The 27,500-nt window shown below is 38.2% G+C and overlaps 2 protein-coding genes across 3 annotated transcripts in view; both read right to left on the bottom strand.

The window, feature by feature from the left end:
- slc16a10 (solute carrier family 16 member 10) overlaps positions 1–16,838 on the bottom strand; it is a 36,057-nt gene extending 19,219 nt beyond the window's left edge. The window contains exon 1 of one of the 2 annotated variants that reach the window (XM_029462792.1): positions 16,100–16,838. In XM_029462792.1, coding sequence (XP_029318652.1) covers positions 16,100–16,409 — 310 coding nt within the window. In that variant the 5' untranslated portion in view covers positions 16,410–16,838. Of the gene's footprint in view, positions 1–15,342; positions 15,464–16,099 lie in introns of those variants that run through there. The other variant, XM_029462793.1, reaches the window with a different exon arrangement.
- Positions 16,839–17,983: 1,145 nt separating this feature from the next.
- rpf2 (ribosome production factor 2 homolog) overlaps positions 17,984–27,500 on the bottom strand; it is a 19,634-nt gene continuing 10,117 nt past the window's right edge. Inside the window, exons 6-10 of the mRNA XM_029462794.1 lie at positions 24,093–24,169; positions 20,277–20,376; positions 20,060–20,162; positions 19,696–19,840; positions 17,984–18,524 (exon numbers count right to left, since the gene is read on the bottom strand). Coding sequence (XP_029318654.1) covers positions 18,339–18,524; positions 19,696–19,840; positions 20,060–20,162; positions 20,277–20,376; positions 24,093–24,169 — 611 coding nt within the window. The 3' untranslated portion in view covers positions 17,984–18,338. The remainder of the gene's footprint in view (positions 18,525–19,695; positions 19,841–20,059; positions 20,163–20,276; positions 20,377–24,092; positions 24,170–27,500) is intronic.

Genomic DNA, 27,500 nt, shown 5'->3' with positions numbered 1-27,500 from the left:
ATACACATACATATATATATACACACATACAAATATATAATATATATATATATATATATATATATATATATATATATACACACATACATATACACACACACACACACACACACACACACACACACACACACGCACACACACACACACATATATAAAAATACTGATGTGTCACCTATATTTAGTTATCATGCTCTCGCTCAGTGCCCTGCTCTGGTTTCTCTCTGTGAGCCAACACATAATCAAAGCTCCTCAGGATCTGTCCCAGACACTGCAGTCAGAAAAATGCCCCAAATTTAATGGGGTCCACTCCGCCTGGCCTCATATTTGTGGGGATATCAGCTCGCTTAAAGCTACATAATGTAATAAATAGCAGTGAACAAGAAGGCCAAAGAATCCCTCAAGGATAACAGGAAATTGCTGTTGTGGTTTCATCTGCTGGCTCTCTCGATTTAAAAGCATTTACGCTTCAGACAAAGAGGAATTCCAGATTGAAAAATGTAATAGCAGGATTCTCTCTGTCCCAGTGACATCCACTATTAGCCGCGGGCCGCTTGGACACTGACAGACGAGGCAGAGTTGCCCTAAGTCGTCTGTCTACTTTGTTAAAGACTCCTTGCTGGAAACCCCTCTGCTCTGAACCTGCTCACCCCACAATGACTGAATCTGCAGCCAGGAACATAAAACGTTATAAAACATAATACAACTCTGCCTCTTGTAAACCAGACAAAATGCATCCAAGGCCAATTAGATGACACCTCTGAGAGTTGTTGGACTGCAGACTGAACTCAGATCTTTGTTTGTGTCCAGGAGTGTGCATGCACGAGTCCTATCAGCCTGGGTTATCCGTTTCTTTTAACCAACTATTGTCGAGAATCACTGGCCGAGAACATCAAATAAGACCAAGTGTGTAAAGCACAGAATGGCCCTCATGGTTCCCTGATGACTTCACTTCAGTTTGTGAATAAAACAAAGGCAGCATTAAAGCAGCTGGTTGAAGAGTTATCTATTAACCAAAGTGAATGGAAACAGCTCATTGACAGGCATACTTGGCTCATACTGCAGTGGTGTGACGGACCATTTTCCTGGCTTGGTCAAACAAACAGCTTGTCCCTGTAGCACATTCGAGGAACCTGTTGACTAAATATGCTCAGGCTAAACACTATTTCCAACATGGAGAATGAAGACAGGCTTCATTTAACACCAGAGACCACTTAAAACTCTGGCTGTCTCAGGCTGTTGCCCGAGAATAAACACAAACTGAGGAGGAAAAGGTGCTAATAAATCAACTGCTCTCACCACCAACAACCCAGAAACAGGAGCAGATGTCTCCGTGTGTCACCACATTAACATGAAGGATGGAGCTATAATATTAATGAAACTTCTCAAATGAACTCTTTGTTTTATACAAACTGGTAAAAGACGTCTTTACCTCATATATATATATATTCATGTCAATGAAGGTTTTGGAATTTTTCTCTTTTTACAAAAAAGATTAAAGAAATAATCAAGTGGTCATATTAGAGCTTTCTAAAGTATTTAACCATGATGATGATGATCTTTCCCTAACCATGACCAAGTGTTTATGGTGAAATGTTAACCAAACTAATACATTTGTAGGTTGTTATTAATATATTATATAATTTATAATCTGACATTCTAAAAAAGTCGGCAGCCCTGGAAGAATCCTGAAAGAAATTTGTATTGTAACTATTGTATTGTCAAAGTTTAACTGCCAAACCGTTAGCCAGACAAACATATTGATTTAAGTGCTGAACAGTCAGCAAATTAGAGTTACATAAGAGACCAATGTTTAATTTAACAAAGAGAGAGACTAGCAACAGGTTATGTCTCTATCCATTTCTCTTCTTTCTTCTCTTCATTAATAATAATAATAATAATAATAATAATAATAATAATAATAATAATAATAATAATAATAATAATAATAATAAATTGTATTTGTAAAGCGCCTTTCAAAGCTAAAAGCAATCTGAAGGCGCTCATACATACACTGACATGTTTTTTTGAAAGCAGCTCTAGTCAATATGTTATAGTAACAAAGGATTAATTAAAGGATATAATCTGAAAGATGCCACTCATAGTGATGAACCCACAGAGAAGTCTCCCCAGACCTCTGGAGCGTTAGACTGTGTTAGCTCAATCTCAAGGCGCTCATACATACACTGACATGTTTTTTTCTGATGATGTGAAATTGATTATATGAACCCTAAGGTTTCAGATGTTCATCAGATTTCATCACAAACCCACTGTGAAACTAAATAAACAGAAAGCCTTGATAATCACACATCTAAGTGCATTGGGGCTAAATCTAAACACATGTAACAAAATGTTCTTATAAAAATGATTTGATAAAAGCTTGGGGGGGGGGGGGAATAAAATAGAATACTCCAATGACCACTTATGTATGTTATAATACATTTTAGTAGTGTAACGTGAGTTCCTGTGTGTGGTGCTCGTTTCTTTGTCTATAACTGCAAATGTTAACCATCCAGTTCCTCAGTCGCTGCTGCTGCTGCAAATATACACAGCACATCACTTCCTGCATTGGACAGGACAGGTTCTCTGTGTGTTCATCTTAACTTTCCAAGTAGCCCCAACAACCATAAATGAATAAAACATCCCTTAAATAAAACCTATATCTCCAAGCAGCAATGGAAATGGCTTTGTCAAACTGCAGCATGTATGCTGATACACTGACAGTGACCTCTCAGCTACGTGTGTTACAGCATCGACAGAGACTCGAGGGTCAGGGTTACCTGCGGGCCTGTCCTGTAATGGATGGAAACACTTCCGTACCAGCGCAGGATCCAGGCTCACTGGATCTCCACAGGCAGAGGGAATGACGGAGCAGCACACTGGGCTGAACTGCTGCTGCAGGAGAGCCTCCAGTCTCGGCAGCCAGCTCGCATTACAATCAGGGTTTCAGACCCATTGACCTGGGGTCAGGAAGCAGACTGTACCGTACTGAACCGCACTGCACTGTTGGCTCACACAAGGCAGAGTACATTTTCTCTGGTGAAGACAGAGAGAGAGGGAAGAAGGAGGAAAGAAAATGGAAGTTAAGAAGAGCAAAGTAAAGGTGTATAATTTGCCTTGTGTTTCCCAGCTGGCTGACAGAGCTTTGTTTCCAACTGCTTGTCTCATTAGACAGAATATGGAAGCCCCACTCTCCTTCTAAAAAACTAGGCAGAGCCAGCAGCGGGGTTAATGGGTTTACAAGCTGTGGCCTATGTTAGGCTGAACATGTTTGGCCCACAGCTGAGAATTATTACTAACGTTCCTCCTCCCTCCTGAGGGAGCTGCAGTAACAGAGGACAACTCCACCACTGACTTTTGTCTGTGTCACTTGCCTTCTCATTTGTTCTTTGGGAATGTATGGTCTTGACTTGAATGTGCTAAAAATGTAAAAGCTAAAGAAGCGCTGAAGAAGTACCATCGGTGGAGTGCCCCTTTTAAGATTGACTCAAGTTCAAAGTGACAGTTTTACAGTGGGTGGTATAACTGTTACTGGCACAGGTCCATGGGTTCAGTCCCTTCCACATCTGTCAAGTCTGATATGATTTGGGATGTTTGACTGCATTAATTTCACTTGAAATAAGTCGATGAAGGAAACCCAGTTGCAGCCTTAATGGATGTAATAAAACAAAAATGCCTTCAGGTGAAGCCTGACTTTTTCTCAGCATGGAAGCACCTGAGGAAATTCTTGCTACTATTCTCAGCTCAAACTTCAGCCCTTTGACAAACTGTAGACTTAATGTGGCCTTACAGTACAACAGGCAATCCTGTTAAAGTATGACTTTACAGCTGCTGCTGTTCCATCACAAAGACCCCAGTCATAACCCTATCAGGGCCTCACGGCGCTGCGGATACACATCTGGACCTGAGTGGACCATATAGAAGCATTACTCCGTCTCCAGCGTATACAGCAGCTGGAAGACATTTGTACTCGGCTGCTAGCCAATATTTGTGCGCTTGCATCGCAAGTTCGAACTCATGTCCTTCGTGTATTTCTGGCCTCACAGCACAGGAAGTGAAACCTTATGCCTGATGACACAACACGAGAGTTAGGGAATAGCCACAGACTACTTTATGGATGTGAATAAATCAGAGAAAAAACACATCATATGCATGTGTAGAATGATTTCTCTCTGCAGCGAATACAACAGGTCCATATAAAAAATGTCTAAAGGGAGATGTGGTCCAGGTCTGAGGAAAGGGAATGGGGTGTTGTGTCAGGGCTGCTTGGTGATTGGGGGAGCATTTCATCCACCCCTTTTTCAAGTGCACAGTATAGCGGTGGCTCCAGGCCACAGTGTGGATACGCCTCACAGTTAGTCTTTACACAAAACCTGACCGGTATCTGCATTCAGAGTTGAAAATGAAACCACATCAAAGCTTTACACTAATTAAAATGCAGACAAAGGGTGACTTGTGATAAATAAAATAAACACCATAATATTAGTTCTTAAACTTTTTTAATTTACAGATCCCTAATGTGTATGTCTTGCTAAAGATGCTTTAAACTTTATGTATTGTGCTAAACCAACACATGAGCTAACACAGTCTAACGCTCCAGAGGTCTGGGGAGACTTCTCTGTGGGTTCATCACTATGAGTGGCATCTTTCAGATTATACATTTAATCCATTGTTACTATAACATATTGACTAGAGCTACTTTTAAAATGATAAGTATGCTACTATAGCAAGTAACTATTTTTAATCTGACAGTTACCAATAACAACTGAAGCTTAATAAAACATATACTGAGACTAATGTAGACTAGCACACCCACTCACTAATACAAAGTAAGTGTTAATATATCATAAAAGTGAACATACATAACGTGCTAATACAAAGCAATACTTACAGGAATGTTATTTTCTATGGCTCCCACTGTTTACAGATGTGTCCAGTGTAGCCAAAGACCAGCCAGATCATAAACCTCAGCATCTTGTTATCTTGTTACTGTGGTTTCATACGCTGTGTGTGATGTATGACGAGCTCTGAGCTGCTCTTTACAAACTCAGTTACCTACGTATAATATGTTGTTTTGTCATGTGCTACATCCAGGGATGCAGAAGAGAGTAAACAATGCTAAATCAGTGTGAGCAAAAGATACACACCTTTTACTCACAGCCATTTTGCCCCTCAGGCCTGATGATGTCAGTCATGTGCAGGAGTCCAAACACTTGGTCCACCGGAGTGCTGCTCTGCTTCCAACATGTTTACCTGCTCTTGGCTTTATCTCTTGACAACCTTCACCTAAACTCAGGTCCAAGCTTACACACGCCTGAGATCAAATAGCCTGTCAAACATTAACCTGTGTATGCTTAAAACTTGTCAAGGTTTTTTGGAGCGATTCGATCCATGTGTTGTTGTTTTGTGTGTTTTTCTTACTTAGGTTGCCCACGCAGGCCAGCTGTTAGAGCTCCTGACTCCACTCTTTAGGATATACAGAAACAGGCATATTACATGTTAATCCAATGACCATAAACATAATATAATAAGAGACCTACATGGACATCTATTAGTTGACGGACACAAATCCAGACTCACAGTAAATAGATAATTGTCATTTTTACACTTGAATTACAATACAACAATGTGTTAATTGGCAAGCTTTGGGGGTGCTAGCAGGCTAAGTTTGTAACCTTCAGACAAGTCCAGGCTAACTGTTCCTTTGTGCTAAACTAAGCTAACCAGTTGCTGCCTGCAGCTTCATATTTCATGGACTGCAGTGGCAGCAGTAGGGCTAAAGGAGAAGTTTGATTACTGATCAGCTCCATGTAAACAGGTTCTTTAGATTAGGTGACAGGAATGTGTACCAGCAGCCCCATGGGAAACGTTTTCCCTTTTGTTAATATGTAGAAGAGTTAACGTCCAGTCTGCATTGCACAAACCTACCTGGGTCAGGGTCATACTTCTTTACAGCTAACGCACTTAAACTACTTATATCTTATGTTGGCAGAGGCAGGTCAAAGTCCAACCAATTAATGGCACGTCCGCTGCTTGTTTGAGTGAAACACATATCCTGGCTACCTCACACCCAGCATGGCAGGCCCTCACAGACAGTGATACAAAAACAATATGTTCAACTTAATTGAACAGTCAGTGTGTCAGTTAGTTTCCCATTCAAAACATCAGCTTCATCTGTCCAGTCAAAATAATATTCAGTCAAAATATGATCAGATGACTTCTTGTTATTGACATGAACGTCAGTCAACTACACAAGTTCATATTACTAAGGATTCATGAAAACAGCACAATCAAGGACTGGAAAGCTTCTGTTTGGTCTTTGGATGCTCCAACATTAGTCGGCAGGCAAGTGGCTTTTATGGCACAAGGCCCAGGAAGAAGCCCATCTGGCATTCCCACAGTGAGGGAACAAGAGCCTGTAACACAGATGTGAAGGCCACTGACCTGACAGTGCAGGCCCGCCTGTGGGCTGGACCTGCCCGCCCCAGCATTACACACTGTGATTGGTTCATTATGATTTCCAAATGTCCCAGTTTTGTGCACGTTATCTTTGGCACTAGAAAAGACAACAGCTGCTTTGAGAGAGTTAAGGACGTCAATCAGCCTGCCATGATAAACGTTCCTATTTAATAAATTCATCAGCGTCCCACCTGGTCCTTTCATATGTCTTCATGCCACAAGACCATAGAAATGCAATCGACATTTTTTTTCTCAACAACCAGTACACAAGATTTTATTGTAGGAAGCTTGACGAGGATTTTTTTTGTGTGTCGATAATGTGATAGCACAGGCCTCGCGTTGTAGTAGAGAAGTTCTGACCAACCAAAGCCAACACTGTAGAGATCCCGCTGAGACAAAAATGTGACATGCAGCACAGGTTTGCAATGTTGTTTTTATTGTTTAAATCTCCTTATGGTTAATCATAAAAATGCCATCTTTGGCATCAACCAGCTAAGAGTGAGTTAATTAAATAACAGTGAGCTCTGTGGGGCTGTAAAGAAGTAATTTACTGCCTCGTCAGATTAAAGATAAGACCAAACCTTACAAACTACAGGCACTAATTAAGATGAATTATTATTCAAATAATAAACGTAGCAGTCTCCATGACATCTATCAAGCAACCTAAATTGTGACCTGAAATGATACACACTGCAGTGTGTGTCATGTGGGTTCATTTAGAGGCATCAAAGCGCTGGTACAAACTGAGACTAATAGGGTGCCACATGAAATGTCACAGCTCTATAGGCATCAGATCAGAGAGTAATCCAGGTTCATATTAAAATTAATTTCCCCTGACAAGCATCCATAGTTTCTCATTGTTTCCAACGGGCGTCCTTTACCAACAGCCAAGTCATCGCCCCCAAAGTGAAAGGACACACATGGACCATACTAATTTGATTAAACAGGATTTTCATTGCTGAGGGAATTTCAAATGCAAACCTAAATTGACATGCTGTAACGGGTGGATTCTTGTCCATTACACCAGTGGTTCCCAAACAGTGTGCCGCGTGTTTCCCCTAGGTTTACTGCTCTGGGGGGTGCTGCCTGGGCTGGATGAGGTCCGTGTGTGGCGCAGATTTTTTAAGTTCTCTCCTTACCTTTCCTCCGCTCTGTCTCTGACTGCAGGTGTGTGTGTGTGTGTGTGTGTGTGTGTGTGTGTGTGTGTGTGTGTGTGTGTGTGTGTGTGTGTGTGTGTGTGTGTGTGTGTGCGACCGCGTGTGTGTGTGTGTGTGTGGGTTCGGAAGCGGAGCTCCGCCCTTCGCGAAGCAAAGCAGAGAATGTAAATACGCAAAGCAATCGTTTTAGCCATTTGCGCATGGTGGGAAATATTAGAGTGTGACCCATCAAAGGCTCTCTGCTAGTGTGAAGGAGAATAGCTTCTTACAAGGACTAGGCTAAATAAATGTTCACACAGTGATACTATGTGTTAGAGAGGGGATTTTGCCCAGATATGAACACAGGTGTGCCTTGAGATTTTGGCTTGGTCTTTGGTGTGCCCTGACCACAGAAAGTTTGGGAACCACTACATTACACATACCAACCACCAGGAAATATTTAACTTTGAATCCAAAAGACTCCCTCTGATATATTCTGTAACACATTTTAGTTTTCTGATTATGAAAGTAGGGGTAATGAGGTTTAATATAGGACATGGAATAAGCATCTTTAAAAATAAGATACTGTAACTTTCATTAAAAAAAATTGAAGAGCTGTTAATTGATCCTGTGGACTTCCTGCAACTGAACTAAGAAAGCTGCCTACATACTTATACTTATCATAAGGCATAAAAAGGAATCTACAAGTTGGTAGCATTAAATGCACTATTGCATTTCATAACTTAAATGTACAAAACACCAGTTTATATTATAACAAAGGGAAAAGTGTTTTCATGCGAAGGTAGTCTCTAAGCATATGGCGATTCCACAGCAGCACGTGAGTTTGAATATGAGAAGAAGAAGCGTGTTGCAACATGTGCGTTGGTATGTCCTCTGTTGGCTTGCTCAACACAGAGAGCTCACATGGGATTTCAGCGTCTAACTGTTACAGTCTCATAGACAGACGTGAAGCATAGTCTGCAAAAAGAACAAACTATCACTGCACTTTAATTAACTTTGAAAACATATATTCAAACTGCACCCATAAAGAAGAAAAAAGGTAAACATGTAATAAATTCAATGGAATTTTGTGTGTGTGTGTGTTTCCATAAAATATCACTCATCATAACATGACAACATGAGGCCAGTTTATCCTTTTTCATCTCACTGAATCACAACTCTAATACACTATTGGTAGGCCAACTACTTAAAGCTAAGTGGTGTCCTATCTTGAAAGCAGACAGGCCAGTCCTATGGGTCTGAGATAAAGTCCCAGGTTTAGTGTTAGTGTGCCAAGCCTCCTAAACATGCACTCAGTAATGAGAAACATGCGGAAACTTTAGCTTAAGTAAAAGCTGTATCCATTCATCTGCATGAACAGCAGTGCCTACTATATTTACCCTATAAAGCCATATGTGCAGAGGACTAGGCGAGGGCTGCAGTGTCTGGACAAAGGGAAACTGCAGTCTTTAGATAAAGTGAGTGTGCAGATGAGGTTATGTCCTAAGTATGGTGGGTAGTCTATGTGAGAGGGCGTTCTCTGTCTGGCTGACATACGTTAAGGAAGATACCGGAAAAGTGTTGGATTAAAATGATAATTTTACTAGTTCATTTGATATTGACATGTGACATAATTACTTTACGTCTTTAGGGCTGCAGCTAAGCAATACTTTCATTAGCGATTAATCCGTCTGTTATTCTTTCTGTTAGTGTAGCCTATAAAAATGCAAAAGATTGAGAAAATACGCATCACAAGTTGACAAAGCTCAAGGTGATATCTTTAAAATATAAAAAAAAAACCTAAGGACAATTATTGGACAATAATATAATACAGAGAAATATAGCAAATCCTCACATTTGGGAAGCTGACACTAAAAAATCTTTTCATTTATAAATTACATGATTTTGTTCCTGTCAGTTCAGCTGTTCACCACATTCACTGCTTCTGGTGCTCTGCTGCTCCGTCTCCTCACACAGTGCCCAGAGTACACTCTGCCACTCAGAGAGTGTGCTGCTCTGAAGAACCACTTTAAACCAACAGCACTAATTAACCAACAGGCCAGTTTGTGGCAGAGTGCGGTCTGAAGGACTTTCTACCGACGCAAACAAACTGTAGTTCCTCGAGAACCACATAAGACATGATATGGCTGTTGTAAGTTTAATGTTAACCACCTACTCTTTAATCATTTCCTTAAACAAAAGCATTTTCTATTGCAGTCTCAAAATAAATCTATCTCAGTCATGTGAATAGGGTTATGAGAGATGATAAATACTGAGATCTAACTATAAATCCTGCCTAATCATCAACTAGAGAGCTCACCAAGGTAATGAAATCTACCAGTCCAACCAACAACCACTGAAGATTATTATTGTCTCATTCAGTTTGATCAGTAAAGATCTGTTTTTCTCCTGATCACACTGAGGCATACATACCAATGTCAGAAGGAAATGGACCGTAAACAGGTAAAAGCACGCAAATAAATGTGCGCTCACATCAAGAGGTGGACGAGTGCAGGAAAAACGGTATAGCAGGAAATGCACAGACTGGATATAAACCTACATCTTTACATCGCGACGTTACACCTTCAGTGTCAGGCGTCTCCAGTTTAGCAGCAGACTTTTTTTTTTTTAAGTCAAAGCAGGAATATTAGTATACTGTAGTTATGTATAAAAGTATTAGGTATTTCAGAGGTTACAATAAACACACAGATAATTGAGAAAATCTTGGTGTTCCAACAATTGCCAAGGTTCATACCGAGGTGGTGATGTCATTTTACAGAAGAGAAAGCTTTTCATCTTCTGCTTGCATGTCTAAGGCCTGACAGACCTTTCAAAGGTGAACTAAACTGAACTAAAGGCAACTAAACCAAAGCTATAACCCCACTGACTAGAAATCGTTGGATGCAGCCTTGATGAATATCATTTGTGTTTAAAGGAAGCAGCAGGGCGTAGAGAGGACATCAGCTGGACGACAGCTGTAGGTGATGCAGCTCTCACATCGGATTGCAGAGTAAGAGCACAGACAAAAGGAAAACATACAGAATAGCATTCACTTTAGCAGACTCCTTTTTACAAAGCTAACAAGTTGGCTTCACACATTGTCTGCGAGAGGTGAGAAACCACATTCTCACACTGTGACAGGAGAGGAGGTGAAGAAAACTAAACTAACTACGGTTAAGGTTAACCAACTAAAAGCTTTGGCTGAAGTCAGGGTTAGACGCAAGTTATGGTAACGGTTCATACAAAGGTGAATGATGATTGCAGGTCTGTGAGAAGGCACCAACTCTGGTCTCCAACATGAACGTTGCCCTGGCTACACACCCGTCCACCACCCCGACCTCCACACTACTTCCTGCATTGAAACTTGACATTGACATTGGGTGAAAATCGTGTGACGCAGAATCGTCCATTACGAATTGAATTCTTTTCAAAACTCATATTCAGAACACAACCCAGTAAAATGCACATAAATGATGACTTTCATAGAACAAGGCAACTTGGTTCATATGTGTGATGTTTAAGATGGAGAGCTCCATCAGAGCCCATCATGGAGATGAACCCAGAACCAGAAGCAGGAAACCAAGAGGAGACAGCAAAGTGACCAGTAAGATGAATGAACCCGGTTGAAATAAGAAACCGTTCTTCTCATTTTTGAACCAACGTGTTCTGGACTCAATCCTAACAGGCCTGATCTTGGAGCACTTCAGGAATCTTCCAGAGTGACTAAACAAGCTTTGATAAATTCCAGCTACCTACACATTTAAAACAGAGCTGCAATCAAGCGCACATTTGTTGAGATCAAATCAATTCCAAAGGACCCAGGTTCAAACTGAACTTACCAGATTACTTTTTACATAAATGTGTTTTTCTCATTTCTGTTGCTTTCACTTATGATCACTATGATCATACTCATTTTCAGGTTCATACTTGGCTTTGGCTTAGCGTTCTACGAGAACATATTAAAATGCTTTAATGTTTAAAAAGCATTTTATTTTCTCATACTGTCTGTCTGAAGTCCATTCCCGAAAAACAGACTGGGTTGTGTTATTTCACAGTTTGAGAGTTTGTAGTCACTACAACACTGTATGAAAGCACAAAAAAAGTGAGTTTCTCATGATATGTCCCCTTAAAGGCATAAGAAAGATGAATGCCCTCAATATTAAATGATGATTAAATATCAAGAGTTCTGTTATCACTTGGAACCACTGAAAACAGAAGTGAAACGATGAAATCCATCTATCGTCCAGTTGTCTCAGCCTCACGTGGGGGAAGACATCACTCATCAAGACAGAGTGCCAATGAACTCTGGCTATTGGGAGAGGTTGGGTTGGAGTGTAAATCAAATCAAATCAAATCAAATGTATTTATACAGCCCCATATCAGAAATGACACATTTGTCTCAGTGTGCTTTACAGACTACAGGATACGGCACCCTCTGTTCTTAGACCCTCGCACCACACAAGGAAAAACTTCCTAAAAGAAACCCCACAATTAAAGGGGGAAATGTTAGAAACCTCAGGGAGAGACTGAGGAGGGATCCCTCTCCCAGGATGCACAGACGTGCAATAGATGTCGTGTGTACAGGATAAACAACATAGCAAAAATACAACATGATGTGATCAAATATGAAAAAGACAGATCCAGGATGTCAAAATAGCTTCATGGTGTCTCCAAAAATAAATATTAACGTGGTCGTCAGGTAGGACCAGGGCAAAAGGCGCAGCCCTGATTCATGATCCAGACGTAACCTTTAATAGTGGCAACCTACCACATGAGAGACACAGAAACTCCAGGGATGATGCCCCGGATGCTGAGTTAGTAACATACCTTTAAGGGACATGAATGCATACAGATAGAGAGGGAGAGGAGGAGAGAGGTGTAAGTCCCCCGGCAGTCTAAGTCTATAGCAGCATAACTAGGGGCAAGGCAAGCCTGAGCCAGCCCTAACTATAGGCTTTATCAAAAAGGAAAGTCTTTAGCCTACTCTTAAATGTGCAGAGTGTGTCTGCCTCCCGAACACAAACTGGAAGCTGGTTCCACTGGAGAGGAGCTTGATAGCTGAAGGATCTGGCTCCCATTGTACTCTTAGAGACTCTAGGAACTACAAGTAACCCTGCAGTCTGGGAGCGCAATGCTCTAGTTGGTTTATAAGGTACTATGAGATCTTTAAGATATGCTGGAGCCTGACCATTAATGGCTTTGTAAATCAGGAGAAGGATTTTGAATTGTATTCTGTATTTTACCGGGAGCCAGTGCAGAGCAGCTGATACAGGAGTAATATGATCCCGTTTCCTTGTTCTTGTCAATACACGTGCTGCAACATTTTGGATCAACTGAAGAGTCTTATGGGATTTTTTTGGGACAACCTGATAACAATGAGTTGCAGTAATCCAGCCTTGAAATAACAAATGCATGGACTAGTTTTTCTGCATCATTTTGAGACAGGATGTGTCTTATTTTTGCAATGTTATGTAGATGAAAGAAGACAGTCCTTGAATTGTTTTTGTGAGAGTTAAAGGACAGATCCTGATCAAAGATAACACCAAGATTCCTTACAGTGGTGCTGGAGGCCAAATTAATGCCATCCAGAGCTTCTATGTCATTAGAAAATGCGTTTCGGAGGCGTTTAGGGCCAAGTATAATAACAAGTTTTTATGTCCTTAAGGCATGCTTGAAGTTTAGCTAATTGATTGGTTTCGTCTGGTTTAATTGATAGATATAATTGGGTATCATCCGCATAACAATGAAAGTTTATGGAGTGGTTCCTTATAATATTGTCTAAAGGAAACAAACAGTATATAAGGTGAATAGAATAGGTCCAAGTACGGAACCTTGCAGGAATTCATGACTGACTTTTGCTTGTAAGGCAGATTCATCGTTCACACGTACAAACTAAGCTCAGATAAATAGGACTTGAACCAGCTTAATGCGGTTCCTTTTATGCCAACACAATGTTCCAGTCTCTGTAGTAGAATGTCATGATCAACAGTGTCGAAAGCAGCACTGAGGTCTAACAAGACAAGAACAGAGACAAGTCCTTTGTCTGATGCCAATAGAAGGTCATTGGTAACTTTCACCAGTGCCGTCTCTGTGCTATGATGAACTCTAAATCCAGACTGAAAAACCTCAAATTAACTATTGTTATGTAAAAAAAAAAAAACTGTTTTGCAACTGTTTTCACAAGGATCTTAGTGAGAAAGGGAAGGTTAGATATCGGTACAGACGCTGAAACCTCTGGATCAAGACTGGACTTTTTAAGAAGTAGTTTTATTACGGCTACTTTAAAGGATTGTGGTACGTAGCCAGATAATAGAGACAGGTTGATCCTATTTAATAACAAGGTGTTTATTAAGGGTAAATCTTCTTTAAACTGCTGAGTTGGAATTGGGTCTAAGAGACAGGTTGATGGCTTAGATCAGGGGTGGGGAACCTTTTTCCTATGAAGGGCTATTTCAATTTTTACAACATCCTTCGAGGGCCATACTAATTATCGAACTCATAACTTCTACTAAAAAATGTAAGACACAGCCCATTCATTTCACCTTTCTTTCATGGCGTGCAAAAAAAGTAACTTTTTATATCCTTTATCTTTCTGTTTTATCTTTCCATGTTTTCATGTTACACTCTGGAGAGAGCTGCTTGTTGGGCCAAACTCCTCCGAAGACCGTTAACTTTATCCAAACGCACCCGTCCTTTCAGCTCGTCCAGTTTGGCATGTTTGGCATTGAAGTTTTTTGACTTGAAGTGACCACGTGATGACACGTTCCCCTCGTGTTGTGTTCAAGGACCCTGACCGTGGCCAGGAAAATTCAGTCGCCCGTTTTATTCTATTGCTGACTAGATTATTTGAGTTGATTTTTTGCATGTGTTTATGAATTACCTCGATGGCCGGATCAAATAGTCTTGCACGTGCACGTACATGGCACGGAGGTTCCCCACCCCTGGCTTCGACAAAGAAATTGTTGAAGTTAGTTGGTTAAGGTTGATAGTAAAATAGTCTGGATATATTTCAGGAGTTAGAGCTGTTTTCAGGTTCCGGAGGTTGACGTTAAGTCATTACTGATTGAGGGCAGGAGGTGATACATTTTGTCTCTAATAATTATAATTTTATCATTAAAGAAGCTCATGAAGTCGTCACTGCTGAGAGATATAGGAATAGAAGGCTCAATAGAGCTGTGGAGAGCCTTGTTATACGTTTTAAGATTATTGAGCCAGACTAAACAAGATTTTTCCAGTTTAGTGGAACACCATTTCCTTTTAAGATTTCTCGACTTTAATTTGAGTTTGCGGATATGGGTGTTGCTTTCTCTGTTTTATTATCTTATTTTTTAGAGGTATATCCATGTCAGAGCTATAGCAGCAGCAATAATAAAATAGTTGCATATGTTAAAACCAAAGTTCATCACAAGAAGAGGCAATGAGTGCTTTATAATACAAGTATCCATAAAGTAAGTGTAATAAACTGTATGTGTGTGAAGTTCAGGGGGTTTCAGCAGCTTTACTTTGTCTTAAAATTCAAGTTCTCACCCACTGGAATTTCAAGGTCTCTCTCAAAACAAGAAAAAGGAAATGGCACAATGGTATACTCATTGAAGTTATTTACCTCTTCATTACACATTTCTGTAAAAATGTGACTTTGTTACTTATGTCAACAGGCCAACATAGATCAATGTGATGAATAAGCAACTTGATTATAACATGTCTGTTAAATAGTTTATTCAACGATATACTCAATGAATAGGACAATTACTTTTTAAGAGCAGCAGCATCTGTGGCAAACGTTAGTTCATTCATAATTTCTCTCTGGTCTCCCTTTGTTTCCAGACAGACAATTTTCACACCTGGAGGAAAGAGACCTTCAAGAACAGCACTTTAATACCAGTACCAGGGCACTGCCGGGCAGTCTACATGCGGTATACCACTCACTGTACATCCCCACACACAGCCGTGTGTGTCGTTGAAGCACAGTCGCTTTAGTTTAAGTAACATTTTTCCCTCTCTCACCAGGAAACGACATATCCTATTATTTGCTAGCTAACATAACGTACATTAAAGTACAGTTAGCTAAATGGCGTTTTACCCATTATTTTGTAAATAAAAAAAGAGAAAAGAATAGAAAAAAAACTAACAATACAAGGCAACTGAATATATTTAACACATGAACTAGCACGTGCCTAGCATGCCAGTAGAAAGAGCTTTAATTCCATTCCACAAACTGTTTAACGTTGTGTCTATGAGCAAGACACCAATAACGATGAGGTTCACTTTACCTCATCGGGGCACACCGGAAGACAGAGACCCTCGGAGGAGTTAACGTTAGCTTGTTCTGGACTCGTTAAATGACCTTTCTTCTAAAACAACATGTGTACACACTTAAGGTAGCTACAGGACTGAATTGAAAATAATTACGTTACATACTGACTTTAAGAGCATTTACGGGAAGTTCAGACCTCCATCTCTCTTCATGTGATCCCTGGGGTGGAGGTCTGTCCCCCGGGTTCACTCACCTGTCTTAAAGCGGAGGTCGTCGTCGTCCTCGGAGCCAAACTCCCGGAGGAGAGAGAGGAAGAGAATACCGAAGGCGTTCTGGATCCCGAACACCGATCCGTTACACCACATGGCGGCCAACATCACCAGCCAGCCCCAGCCTCCCTCCGGGTGCACAAACTCGACCTCCTCCGTCCCCGGAGCCGCGGCTTGCTCTGGGACGGTCACTTTACTGTCCCCGTTCTCCTTCTTCTCTTCTGCGGGCGCGCCGGCGGGGACCTCACCCTGACCCTCTGTATCATCTTCTGGCATGTTGTTCCCTTCGGTCATTGTGTTTATGTCGGGTAACTTATATTGATGAGTTAAAATATAGAGGTATATAACGTAAGCCTACTATGACTGTGGTAAGAACAATACAAGTCGAATTGAGGTTATCTTTGGGGTAAAGTTGTATCTATTGAGGTGAGACTGTAGCGTTATAGCGGAGCTGGTGATGCAGCATCTGCTTCTACAGTAACTGCTGTCAGAAAGCTGCTGTTGCATTATTATAAATAGACAGCGCGCAGGGGCGGGGCTCCGGGAATCCTGCAGCTGATTGGACACTGTCATTCAACCGTGACGACCAAGTATTGAAAATACAGACGAAATCCTTCTTTAGTACAAAAGTTCTGCAGGACTGGTAATAAAAACGAATGTATATTATATACACAGCCTAATGGTGTCCTCTTCGGCAGATCCCTCACTGCAGTTATGAATGTCTCAATTCCCCTTTCTTTTCCAGCTGCTAAAAATAGAAAACTGCACAGCAAGCCGAGCAGATGGACAGACATGCAGGAGGATATGTGCAGTGAGCAGAAAATAACAGACATAACACAAACAAACCAGAAAATAAACAAAACTGTAATTTCAGAAAAGGCCTACTATGATAAACTCACTGTATTCAGTATAATGACTTTAAATTACAACAGATTGACACAAGCCGTTTTTATAAGGGATGTCATTTTGTAAAATTACGTTGATGTAAAAAAAATGACTAATGAACCAATCAAAACACGTAATGATTTCAGTTATTCAACAAGGAAATGGTTGCTGTTATTAAAAGGAGGATGCCTTCTTGCTTTTTAATAGTTTGGTAAAGTCCTAACTAGGAGATAAACTAAGAGTGCAAGGATTGTTGTTGTGAATGAAGAACACGGGACCGCAGACAGTGAACTGGTGTCAGATTAGTCTGCAAAATTGCACTGAATTGAAATAATATTACATAAACCAAGTTTGTATAATCCTGTAGTGTTGTTGCAATTTTCTGACGGTAAGCAATAAATAGGTCCCCTATGGAGTGTGTTCAGCAATCAAACAGCAAACTAGTGGTGATATCTGATTGAAAAAGTTCTTTAACACTGTACAATAAATCCCATTTCCTTTTTAAATATTTAATGCAGATAACTTTAACGTTGCAGAACATAACATTTATATATTTTGTCTTCCATCATTTAAAAAAACAAAGCTGGACTTTTACATTTAAGGGTTCCATAAAGTTCAAGAGTAGCGTTATGGAAATGACATGCAGCTGTAATTAAGCCTCAACCTTATGAGCATGGCCTTTCTACCGATTGCGAATCCCAAAAATGCTTCTAAAAGATTAGGTCGACACAAATACGTTTTAAAATCATCTTCAAAATAGCACTTATCTGCAATCAGATCTACTCCCTGTGCAGTCAAAGGAATCATTCAGTTATTTCTAATTCTAGAAACATGACACTTGGTATCATTTTAATAATTGTTTTATTTAAATTTAGCTAGAGAGAAAGATTTTTGACTGAAGGTTTGACTGAATAAGTGCGATTGGCCCTTTGACAATTACCAAAACTGATAAGTTTCCCAATGTTTTGGAAGAATGGAATGAGTGCAAATAGTCAAGACTTTATGAAGTAAAAATTAGCAAAAAAACAAAAAGGCATAGACACAGATACAGTCAACATTTTCTAAACATTAAAGCTCTAAACAACCTGACAGGTTAGAGACTGTTTTATTTCCTTTAAGGCGAGTGCCGCCACTGAAATTACAGTTTTACACATTCCAATTAACAGAAGAAAATGTAGCCAGTTTATGGCAGACTTCCAACTGCCAACCGATATCATTTGTTGGACTCTTTTCCTGATTCTCATGAGTTTTAGCAGAGAATCTAATCAGTCTAATACTCTAATACTTAAGGAGACTGTCCATGACATGCATCTGTAGGCAGCGCTGGTTGAAGACACTTTAGCTCTCCACTTTGACCACTTTGGGTGCCTGTGCTTCCTGGTCTTCAGCGACCATCTCTCCCCTCCTCTTCCTCAGGCCCTTCATCTTACGCGTCTGCAGCTTCGTCAGATCCTGCTTCTGCATGTGCACCCGGCCGAACTTGGTACCAAAGGCATTATGGGAAATGTTCTTCTTCTTTCTGGCCTGTAACAGTGATACATTTTAAAGCTTAAAAACAAGCAATAAAATCTTAAAATCAATCCTGAAACATGTTACGTGTTCTGTTTCCAGTGAGAAGACAAGCCGCTGCATTTTGAACTAAAAGACAACTGATCTACACCTACATACAAAGAATTACAGAAGTCTAACCCAGAGGTAAGAAAAGCATGACTAACTGTCAAGATCTTTGGGAGAGATTCTTAACATCGGATCGATTGGGATTAGTTTAAGAGCCAAGAATACTAACAGAGCCATCCAATATGTCAGGTCGTCCAGACATAACAATCTCAGCCTTATTTCATTAAGAATGAGAAAGTTTAAATATAATTTAAACAGTTCAGTAAAGGCTGCATTAATCTTTACTATATTTTTTTATTGGCAAATATATTTGTACATCAGCAAAACAATGAAAAGGAATATTATGTTTCTTAAAAATGGACCCAAAGGGCAGCATATACAATAAGGATAGTGACCCAATCATTCTGTGTATCGTCATAGTTTTAAATAACTTTACAGTTGGTAAAATCGTCTTATTCCACACAGACAGTATATTCTGTATTCAAATGCAAATTTCTAGATTAATGCTAGCATTATGAAAGACATTAAAAAAATGGTAACATTTAGGCAACAATGTAATCTTTCCTCTGGCGCCATCCTCAGGACAAACTGATGGCCAGTATCTAATGCCGTGTTTCCCCGGCATGTCACTCGCTCTTTTTAGGTTTTCCATTAGGAAAGGTTGTGGATAGTACCTGGCTCCTGGCACTTCTTTTAGAACCACCTCAGTCGAGGTTCCAGGTGAGCTGAGCCGATACTAAAAGGTGACGTTAAAACACTGCAGTCCACTGATTGGTCAGAGAGAATCATCACTGGTGCGTCACAGGACATCTTGCACAAACTCGCCGTTTTTAAATAGCAAACTAAAGTCAATTGCGATCGCATTTTAGAAATCCTAAAAAGCTCCTGGTACCAAAAGTGAGTCGAGAAGAGCTATACCATGCGGTAGCTTAAGAAAAGCAGTGACCTGTACATCAATTGTTCTGGTGTGTAATGAGCAGTAGTCTCATGGGCTGCTAATGTGGCTATAATATACTTTAAGTATTAATAACTAGGTCATAAGCATGAATGAATGAAAAAATGTCCAGGTGAGTTTTACCTTCAGAGCTTTGGGTCGTCTGTGAGCTAACTTGTACAAGTCATCTGAAGCCAGATGTGTTCTTCTTAAAACCAAGTCAAATGATGGGCCGATCTCCTCAAGCTCTATTCGCGGTGTGCGGCACCCAGACTTCTTCAACAGACACCTACAATGACAGACAACATCAATATACTGTATGTGTTGTGATGGAGGTAAGCAGAGTGTGGCTGCCTGGTGTAAACCCAAACATGAGTTTTCACTGGCTAAGCCAAGGTGACAGGTAAATTCTCCGATATTTATTTTTCACCCAGTTACTCTGACCAATTTAGATGCCAACATTTTTTTAACTAATGCTTAACCACATTTTTAACCCAATTTATTTTACCTGTAGCTGCGCATGTAGATTTTCCCATCCAGGGCTGTGAAGTGAAGAACGTGTTCTAAACCTGCCAGACGCACCGCAGACACAGTAGGACCTCTGAAGAAGTCTGAGAGGTGGTTAAAGAAATGGGCAATGAGTGATATTAGTAGTAGAACAACATACACAATGTTAACCAAAATGAAATGTAGAGATGTATTCGTTAAGTATAATTATTGTTTACCTATGAGCAGACTCTTCAGACGTTTGTGTTCATTGTCTGTATCAAAAGCCTCCCCTGCAAACACCAGCATCGGTTTGGTCCCCTCAGGACATTTACTGGTCTGCAGGACAAACACGCACTGTGAGACAGACTGTGGTATCACCAGTTTCCTCTCAATCATTGGAAGACTGGACCGCTTGCTCATGTGTGTTATGTTACATTGACAACAGAAAGGTAGACACAAACGTACGTTTACTTTTTTGAGTATGAAGAAAGTCCACACACACAAGACACTCCTCAGCCAAACTGTTTTTTAACTAGAATTTCCACTTAGCAGCTGTATGCCTCCGCTAACCAGTCAACTTGGTGTTTACATCCACAAAATTCTAATCAGTTCATCCTTACGTACGGACATTTGTGCAAAAACTGAAGAAATTCCCTCCAGGCGTCCCTGAGATATCACAACAATGGGACAGACGGACGGACAGCATAATGCCTCCAGACGTCGCCAGCGCAGAAGCATAACAATATATTATATATGCAAACTTGTTGACATATCAGTGATGCAGAAAATCTGAGCAAGATTTAAGTTTAATTTACAAGATTGTTCTTACCATTACTGAACTAATAAATATGTTTGTATGCCTCTGGATATTTGCCCACACGCTCTAAAAGAAGCCTTCTATTAAATATAGCACACATTAATAATTCTCAAAATTATTAAATCAGTATGTTTATTTGCATATGAAATGCGGTAATATTCCTTAAACCATAAGGTCACCACTTTGGATTATGTTTGGTCCTGAAATGCTAAAGTCTGTTTTACACTGCTGGTATATTGCAGCTAATAGAAAATTGATTACATTATTACATTACAGGTCATTTAGCAGACGCTCTTATCCAGAGCGACTTACATTGAACAAAGTACAGGGACAGTCTTCCTGGACCAACTCAGGGTTAAGTACCTTGCTCAGGGTGGCAGCCTGGAATTGAACTCCCGACCTTCTAGTGTTTTGTTTGGAAGGCGTACCACTAGACCACTAGGACATCACCACCCGATTAGTCTTTTGATATTTATCAGAGATAATATTCAATAAATAGATTTGTGAATTCCACTTATCCCACATTAAGGGACAGTGCCAGACCTAAACGCAGTTCTTGAGTTTAACATTTAAATCTGTTGTTCATTCATCCACCGTCTACCGCTTATCTGGGATCAGGTCGCGGGGGCAGCAGCTCCAGTCCTGGGTGGTGGTTTACCGTATTTAAAAAGGGGGACCAGAGAGTGTGTGCCAACTACAGGGGTATCACATTTCTCAGCCTCCCTGGTAAAGTCTACTCCAAGGTACTGGAAAGGAGGGTTCGGCCGGTAGTCGAACCTCTGATTGAAGAGGAACAATGCGGATTCCGTACTGGTCGTGGAACAACAGACCAACTCTTTACTCTTGCAAGGATCCTGGAGGGGGCCTGGGAGTACGCTCATCTGGTCTACATGTGTTTTGTGGATCTGGAGAAGGCGTATGACCGGGTCCCCCGGGTGATACTGTGGGAGGTGCTGTGGGGTGAGGGGGTCACTTTTGAGGGCCATCCAATCCCTGTACACCCAAAGCGAGAGTTGTGTCCGGATACTCTGCAGTAAGTCGGACTCGTTTCCAGTGAATGTTGGCCTCCGCCAGGGCTGCGCTTTATCACCAATCCTGTTCGTGATTTTCATGGATAAGATATCGAGGCGTAGTCGTGAAGGAGAGGGGTTGCAGTTCGGTGACCTGAGGATCTCATCGCTGCTCTTTGCAGATGATGTGGTCCTTATGGCATCATCGGTCTGTGACCTTCAACAGTCACTGGATCGGTTCGCAGCCGAGTGTGAAGCGGTTGGGATGAGGATCAGCACCTCCAAATCTGAGGCCATGGCTCTCAGCAGGAAACCGGTGGATTGCCTACTCCGGGTAGGGAATGAGCCCAAGTGAAGGAGTTCAAGTACCTCAGGGTCTTGTTCGCGAGTGAGGGGACAATGGAGCGAGAGATTGGCCGGAGAATCGGAGCAGCGGGGGCGGTACTACAGTCAAATCTGCTGTATCAAGTTTAAAGTTCAAGAGCTGTAATGTGCAGTTAGAAATAAACAGGACATAGTTAGCTTAGCTTAGCATACATTCTGTAAGCAAAGTATCACAAATGAAAAAATACATCTCCCAACAATTCTTAAGCTCTAATTTATCCATTGTATCTCCTTTGTTTACACCAGGGGCGGGGTACGGCCTCTGGGCGAGACCATTTGATCCGGCCCTCAAGGTAATTCATAAACGCACGCAAAATCATCCACTAGAAAAAAAATTAAAATAAAGATAGACAGCGATTGACGGGCGATTTACTGTTTTTCCTGGCCACAGTCAGGGTCCTTGAACACAACACGAGCGGACCGTGTCACGTCATGTTACAAAACTTCAATGTTAAACGAGACTGTCGTTGACATCAGTAAACGCAGCATGGCGAGTGTAAAAAGAGAGAAAGGTGGATGCAGAATGTTGTACTTTCCAGGAGAAATGGACTAACGATTATTTCTTTGTGGAAGTAAAAGGCCAGTGTGCCTAGTTTGTGCGGACGCGCTTGCAGTGATGAAAAATAATCTCGAGCATCAATACAGCACGAACATGCCAAACTGCACGAGCTGAAAGGACGTGTGGAAAGATAGACAGGTAGACCACCACACCAAGGACAGACTGTTGTATCACTGCTGTGCAATACTCACTTTATTTTCTATCAACCACTTGGTATTATTTTTTTATTCTATTTAATTATGTTTACTGCCTTTTTACTTCATATGTTATTTTGCTGTGACAAGATACATTTCCCCGTTGTGGGACTAATAAAGGATTCTGATTTCTGATAAAACAGAAAGATACATGGATAGAAAAGATGCTTTTTTGCACAGCACAAAAAGAAAAAGTGAAATAAATGGGCTGCGTCTTAAATGTTTTTGCAGGGGGTATGAATTCAATAATTAGTATGGCCCTCGAATGATGTTGTGAAAATAAAATGGCCCTTGATAGGTAGTTGGTAGTCCCACTAGACCCAATCTGAAATCTCCTGAAAAACTGTTTCTGTGCAAAGTACTGCCTTGAAACTCAATGCAAATCCACCCAGTAAAAACGGAGATACGATAAAGTGATACAAAAATATATTTTCCACACATTCGAAAGTATGAGAAATGCAATGTGGCGGCCATACATATTTTAAATCTTCAACGTATTCTGAAAATAAAGCTGGAAACGGTAGATCCTGCCTCAACAGGTAGCATTTACCAGGGAGGGGTGGGGTAATCGAGAAAATGAAGCGAAACGAAGCAAAACGAGGCGATACGGAAATAGACGGAAAGAGACGAAGGGAGGCGGCGATTGAAGGAAAGCGACAGACAAACAATTGAGAGATAGTTGGATAGATTTAGTATTGGTCCGAATACAAGATAAAACTGCACATGTTAGAGTGGTCTTTTATTGTGACCAGCCTAAGGATAGGCCTTTTGTGTACATTGAAAAAGTCTGAGATCTTGGATTTTAGCTCATGAAAAACGGGAGCAAAAACAAAAGAAGGAATGAGGGAAAATCACCTCTGGTATACTGCTATTTGTTCATAAAATGTATATATAGGTGCTACCTCAATCAAACTTAACATTATCATAATGACATCCCATGTAAGGCAGAATCAAAAGTCATGCAAAAAATGCCAAATTAGCACCGGACTCCAGAGGGTTAAATATGGCATACACTTTGTACTGACTCTATATCCCAGTCTGACAAACAGACAGAAAACACAGACGTTAGCTGAACACTGAACATTTACCTTGATATCACTCAGAGAGACGTACTTCTCAACTCCAAGCTCAATCATATCCAGCACGTGAAAGTCAAACAGACGACCTGCAAACAATGATAAACACATAATTTGGTATGTAGTCCATCAAAAGATGAATGTCATGAAAGAAAGCATGATTAGTTAACAGACTTAGTTTATTCAGATGAGTGAGATTATATATGATCTATATATATATATATATATATATATATATATATATATATATATTAATATATTATATATATTATATACTATATATATATAATATATATATATATATATATATATATATAATATATATATATATATATATAATACATACCATATATATACCACACATATATATATATACACATATTATACACTATATAATTATATGTATTATATATATACAGATATACACACATATAATATATATATATATAATATATACACATATTATATATATATACACATATATATATTATATATAGCCCATATATATTATAATATATATATTAACACATCCTATATATACACACATATATATATATAGATATACACACTATAATATATATATATACCCCATATATATACACACATATTATATAATATATATATATATATACACACTATATATATCCACACATATATATTACCACACACATATAATATATTTATACACACATATATATATAACAACACATATACTATCACACACTATAGAGTATATAATCTATACACACACATATAATATATATTTTATATATATATATATTAATATATATACAACCTATATATATATATAATATATATATATATATATATATATATACACACCTCAATATATATTATATATATATATATATATTAGAACTCTATATTATAATATATATATATATATATATATATATATATATATATTATATATATCTCTTATACTTATACATCTATTATATATACACATATACATATATTTTATCTATATAATATCATACACATATATATATATATCCATAATAATTATATAATATGTTGTATTATATATATAGTAATATATATCTTTATATCATATATATATATATATGTTATATACTATATATATATATCTATATATATATTATTATATATATTATATTATATTATATATATATATATATCTATACTATAACCAATGATATATATATATATAATTATATATACCATATATATACACTAGATATATATCTTATATCCATATCGATTATACATATACATATACATATATATCTATATTTATATATAGATACATATTATCAATATATCTACCATATATACATATATATATATATATATATCCTATATATATATATATCATATATATACATATATATTACTTTAAAATATATACATATATATACATCATATATTAGCATATATATTACTTACATATACATACGATATATAACATACTCCTATAGACATAGACATATACATATACATATACATATCCATATTATAGATATATATCCATATATAAACTCATACATATATATATGTTACACATACATATATTATATATACACATACATCTATCTATTATACCCATACATATATAGACACAACATTATACTACAAACCTATATATATATTATATACACAAATATACTCATCACATATCAACACGACATATATAATATATATCTATTAGTAGCACCTCATATATTATATATACACACCACATCTGGATTAAAAGTTATTATAAAATTATCACATATATATAGTATTTACATACATCATACCTCTCATAGATATAAATATATAATACACTCACATATACAACATACATATAATATATATCATATATCTACTATACATATAACATATATAGATATATATATAATCTATATACTATATATTAACATATATATATATATCATATATATACATGTACACCTCTTCATATATATAATTATATATATTATATATTATATAGATATACTAGTCATACATACTACCTATAATATACTCTATATACATATTAATACAATATACATATATAGATATATAGAATATATAACATATACATATATATACATTCATTACATTATAATACATATCTATACATATCTATCCACATATATATATACCTACATAACATACAACATATAGATACACTACATACACATTATACGACATACATACATCATACATACCTACATATATATAGCATACACACATATAGCATATCTATAACATACCATACACATATATACATACATACATACATACATACATACATATATATATACACACCCCTATAACATATATATCTAGACATACATACTACATATATACTTATATATATATATATAATTAATACATATTTATATACACTATACCTACATATATATATACACCATACTAGACATATACACATACATTATACATTATATATATACATATATATATACACCCACATATATATATATATAATATATCATATATCTAGATATTACATATATATATATACACACATAATAATATATACATAATATATATATACACACACTAATATATATACACATTTATATATATATACTATATACATATAATAACAACATATATTATACATATATATATACTATATATATACATATATATAATATGAATAATATATGTGTATTAATATATTATCCTATATATATATATACTGAGGATATATATATATAGTATTGGTGTGTATATATATATATAATATATATGTTGTTGTATATATATATATATATATGTGTATATATATATATATATATATATATATATATATATTCCCCATATATAGTCTATATTACACACACATATTATACTTGTAATATATATATATATATCTATAGATATATTTATATATATATAATATATATCATTTATATTAATTCCCTCTCTCTCTCTCTCTCCCTCTCCTCTCTCTCTCTCCCTCTGTTACTTCTTCTCCCCTCTCTCTCTCTCTCTCCTGCCTCTCTCTTCTTCCTCTCTCTCTCTCTCTCTCTCTCTCCTCTCTCTCTCTCTCTCTCTCTCTCTCCCCCCCCCCCCTCCTCTCTCGTCTCTCTCTCTCTCCCCTCTCTCTCTCTCATCTGTCTCTCTCATCTCTCTCTCCTCTTTGTGGTCTCTCCTCTCTCTCTCTCTTCTCTCCTCTCTGTGGGACTGCTCGCTAGGGAGTCGGTATCCTCTCTATTCTGGTTGGTCTCTCCCTCTCACTCTCTCTCTCTATCTCTCTCACCCCCTCTCTTCTATCTTTATCTTCCCCCCCCCCTTTATAGATTATATATATTATTTTATATATATATAGATATATAGAGTATAATATATATACTATATAGATATTATATTTATCTACTAATATATACACATATAATATACATTATATATATAATATAATAT

The sequence above is a fragment of the Cottoperca gobio genome, chromosome 24, assembly GCF_900634415.1.
Source record: "Cottoperca gobio chromosome 24, fCotGob3.1, whole genome shotgun sequence".
Lineage (NCBI taxonomy): Eukaryota > Metazoa > Chordata > Actinopteri > Perciformes > Bovichtidae > Cottoperca > Cottoperca gobio.
The sequence above is the reverse complement of the archived record's forward strand: the minus strand, read 5'-3'. Positions and strand labels throughout refer to the sequence as shown.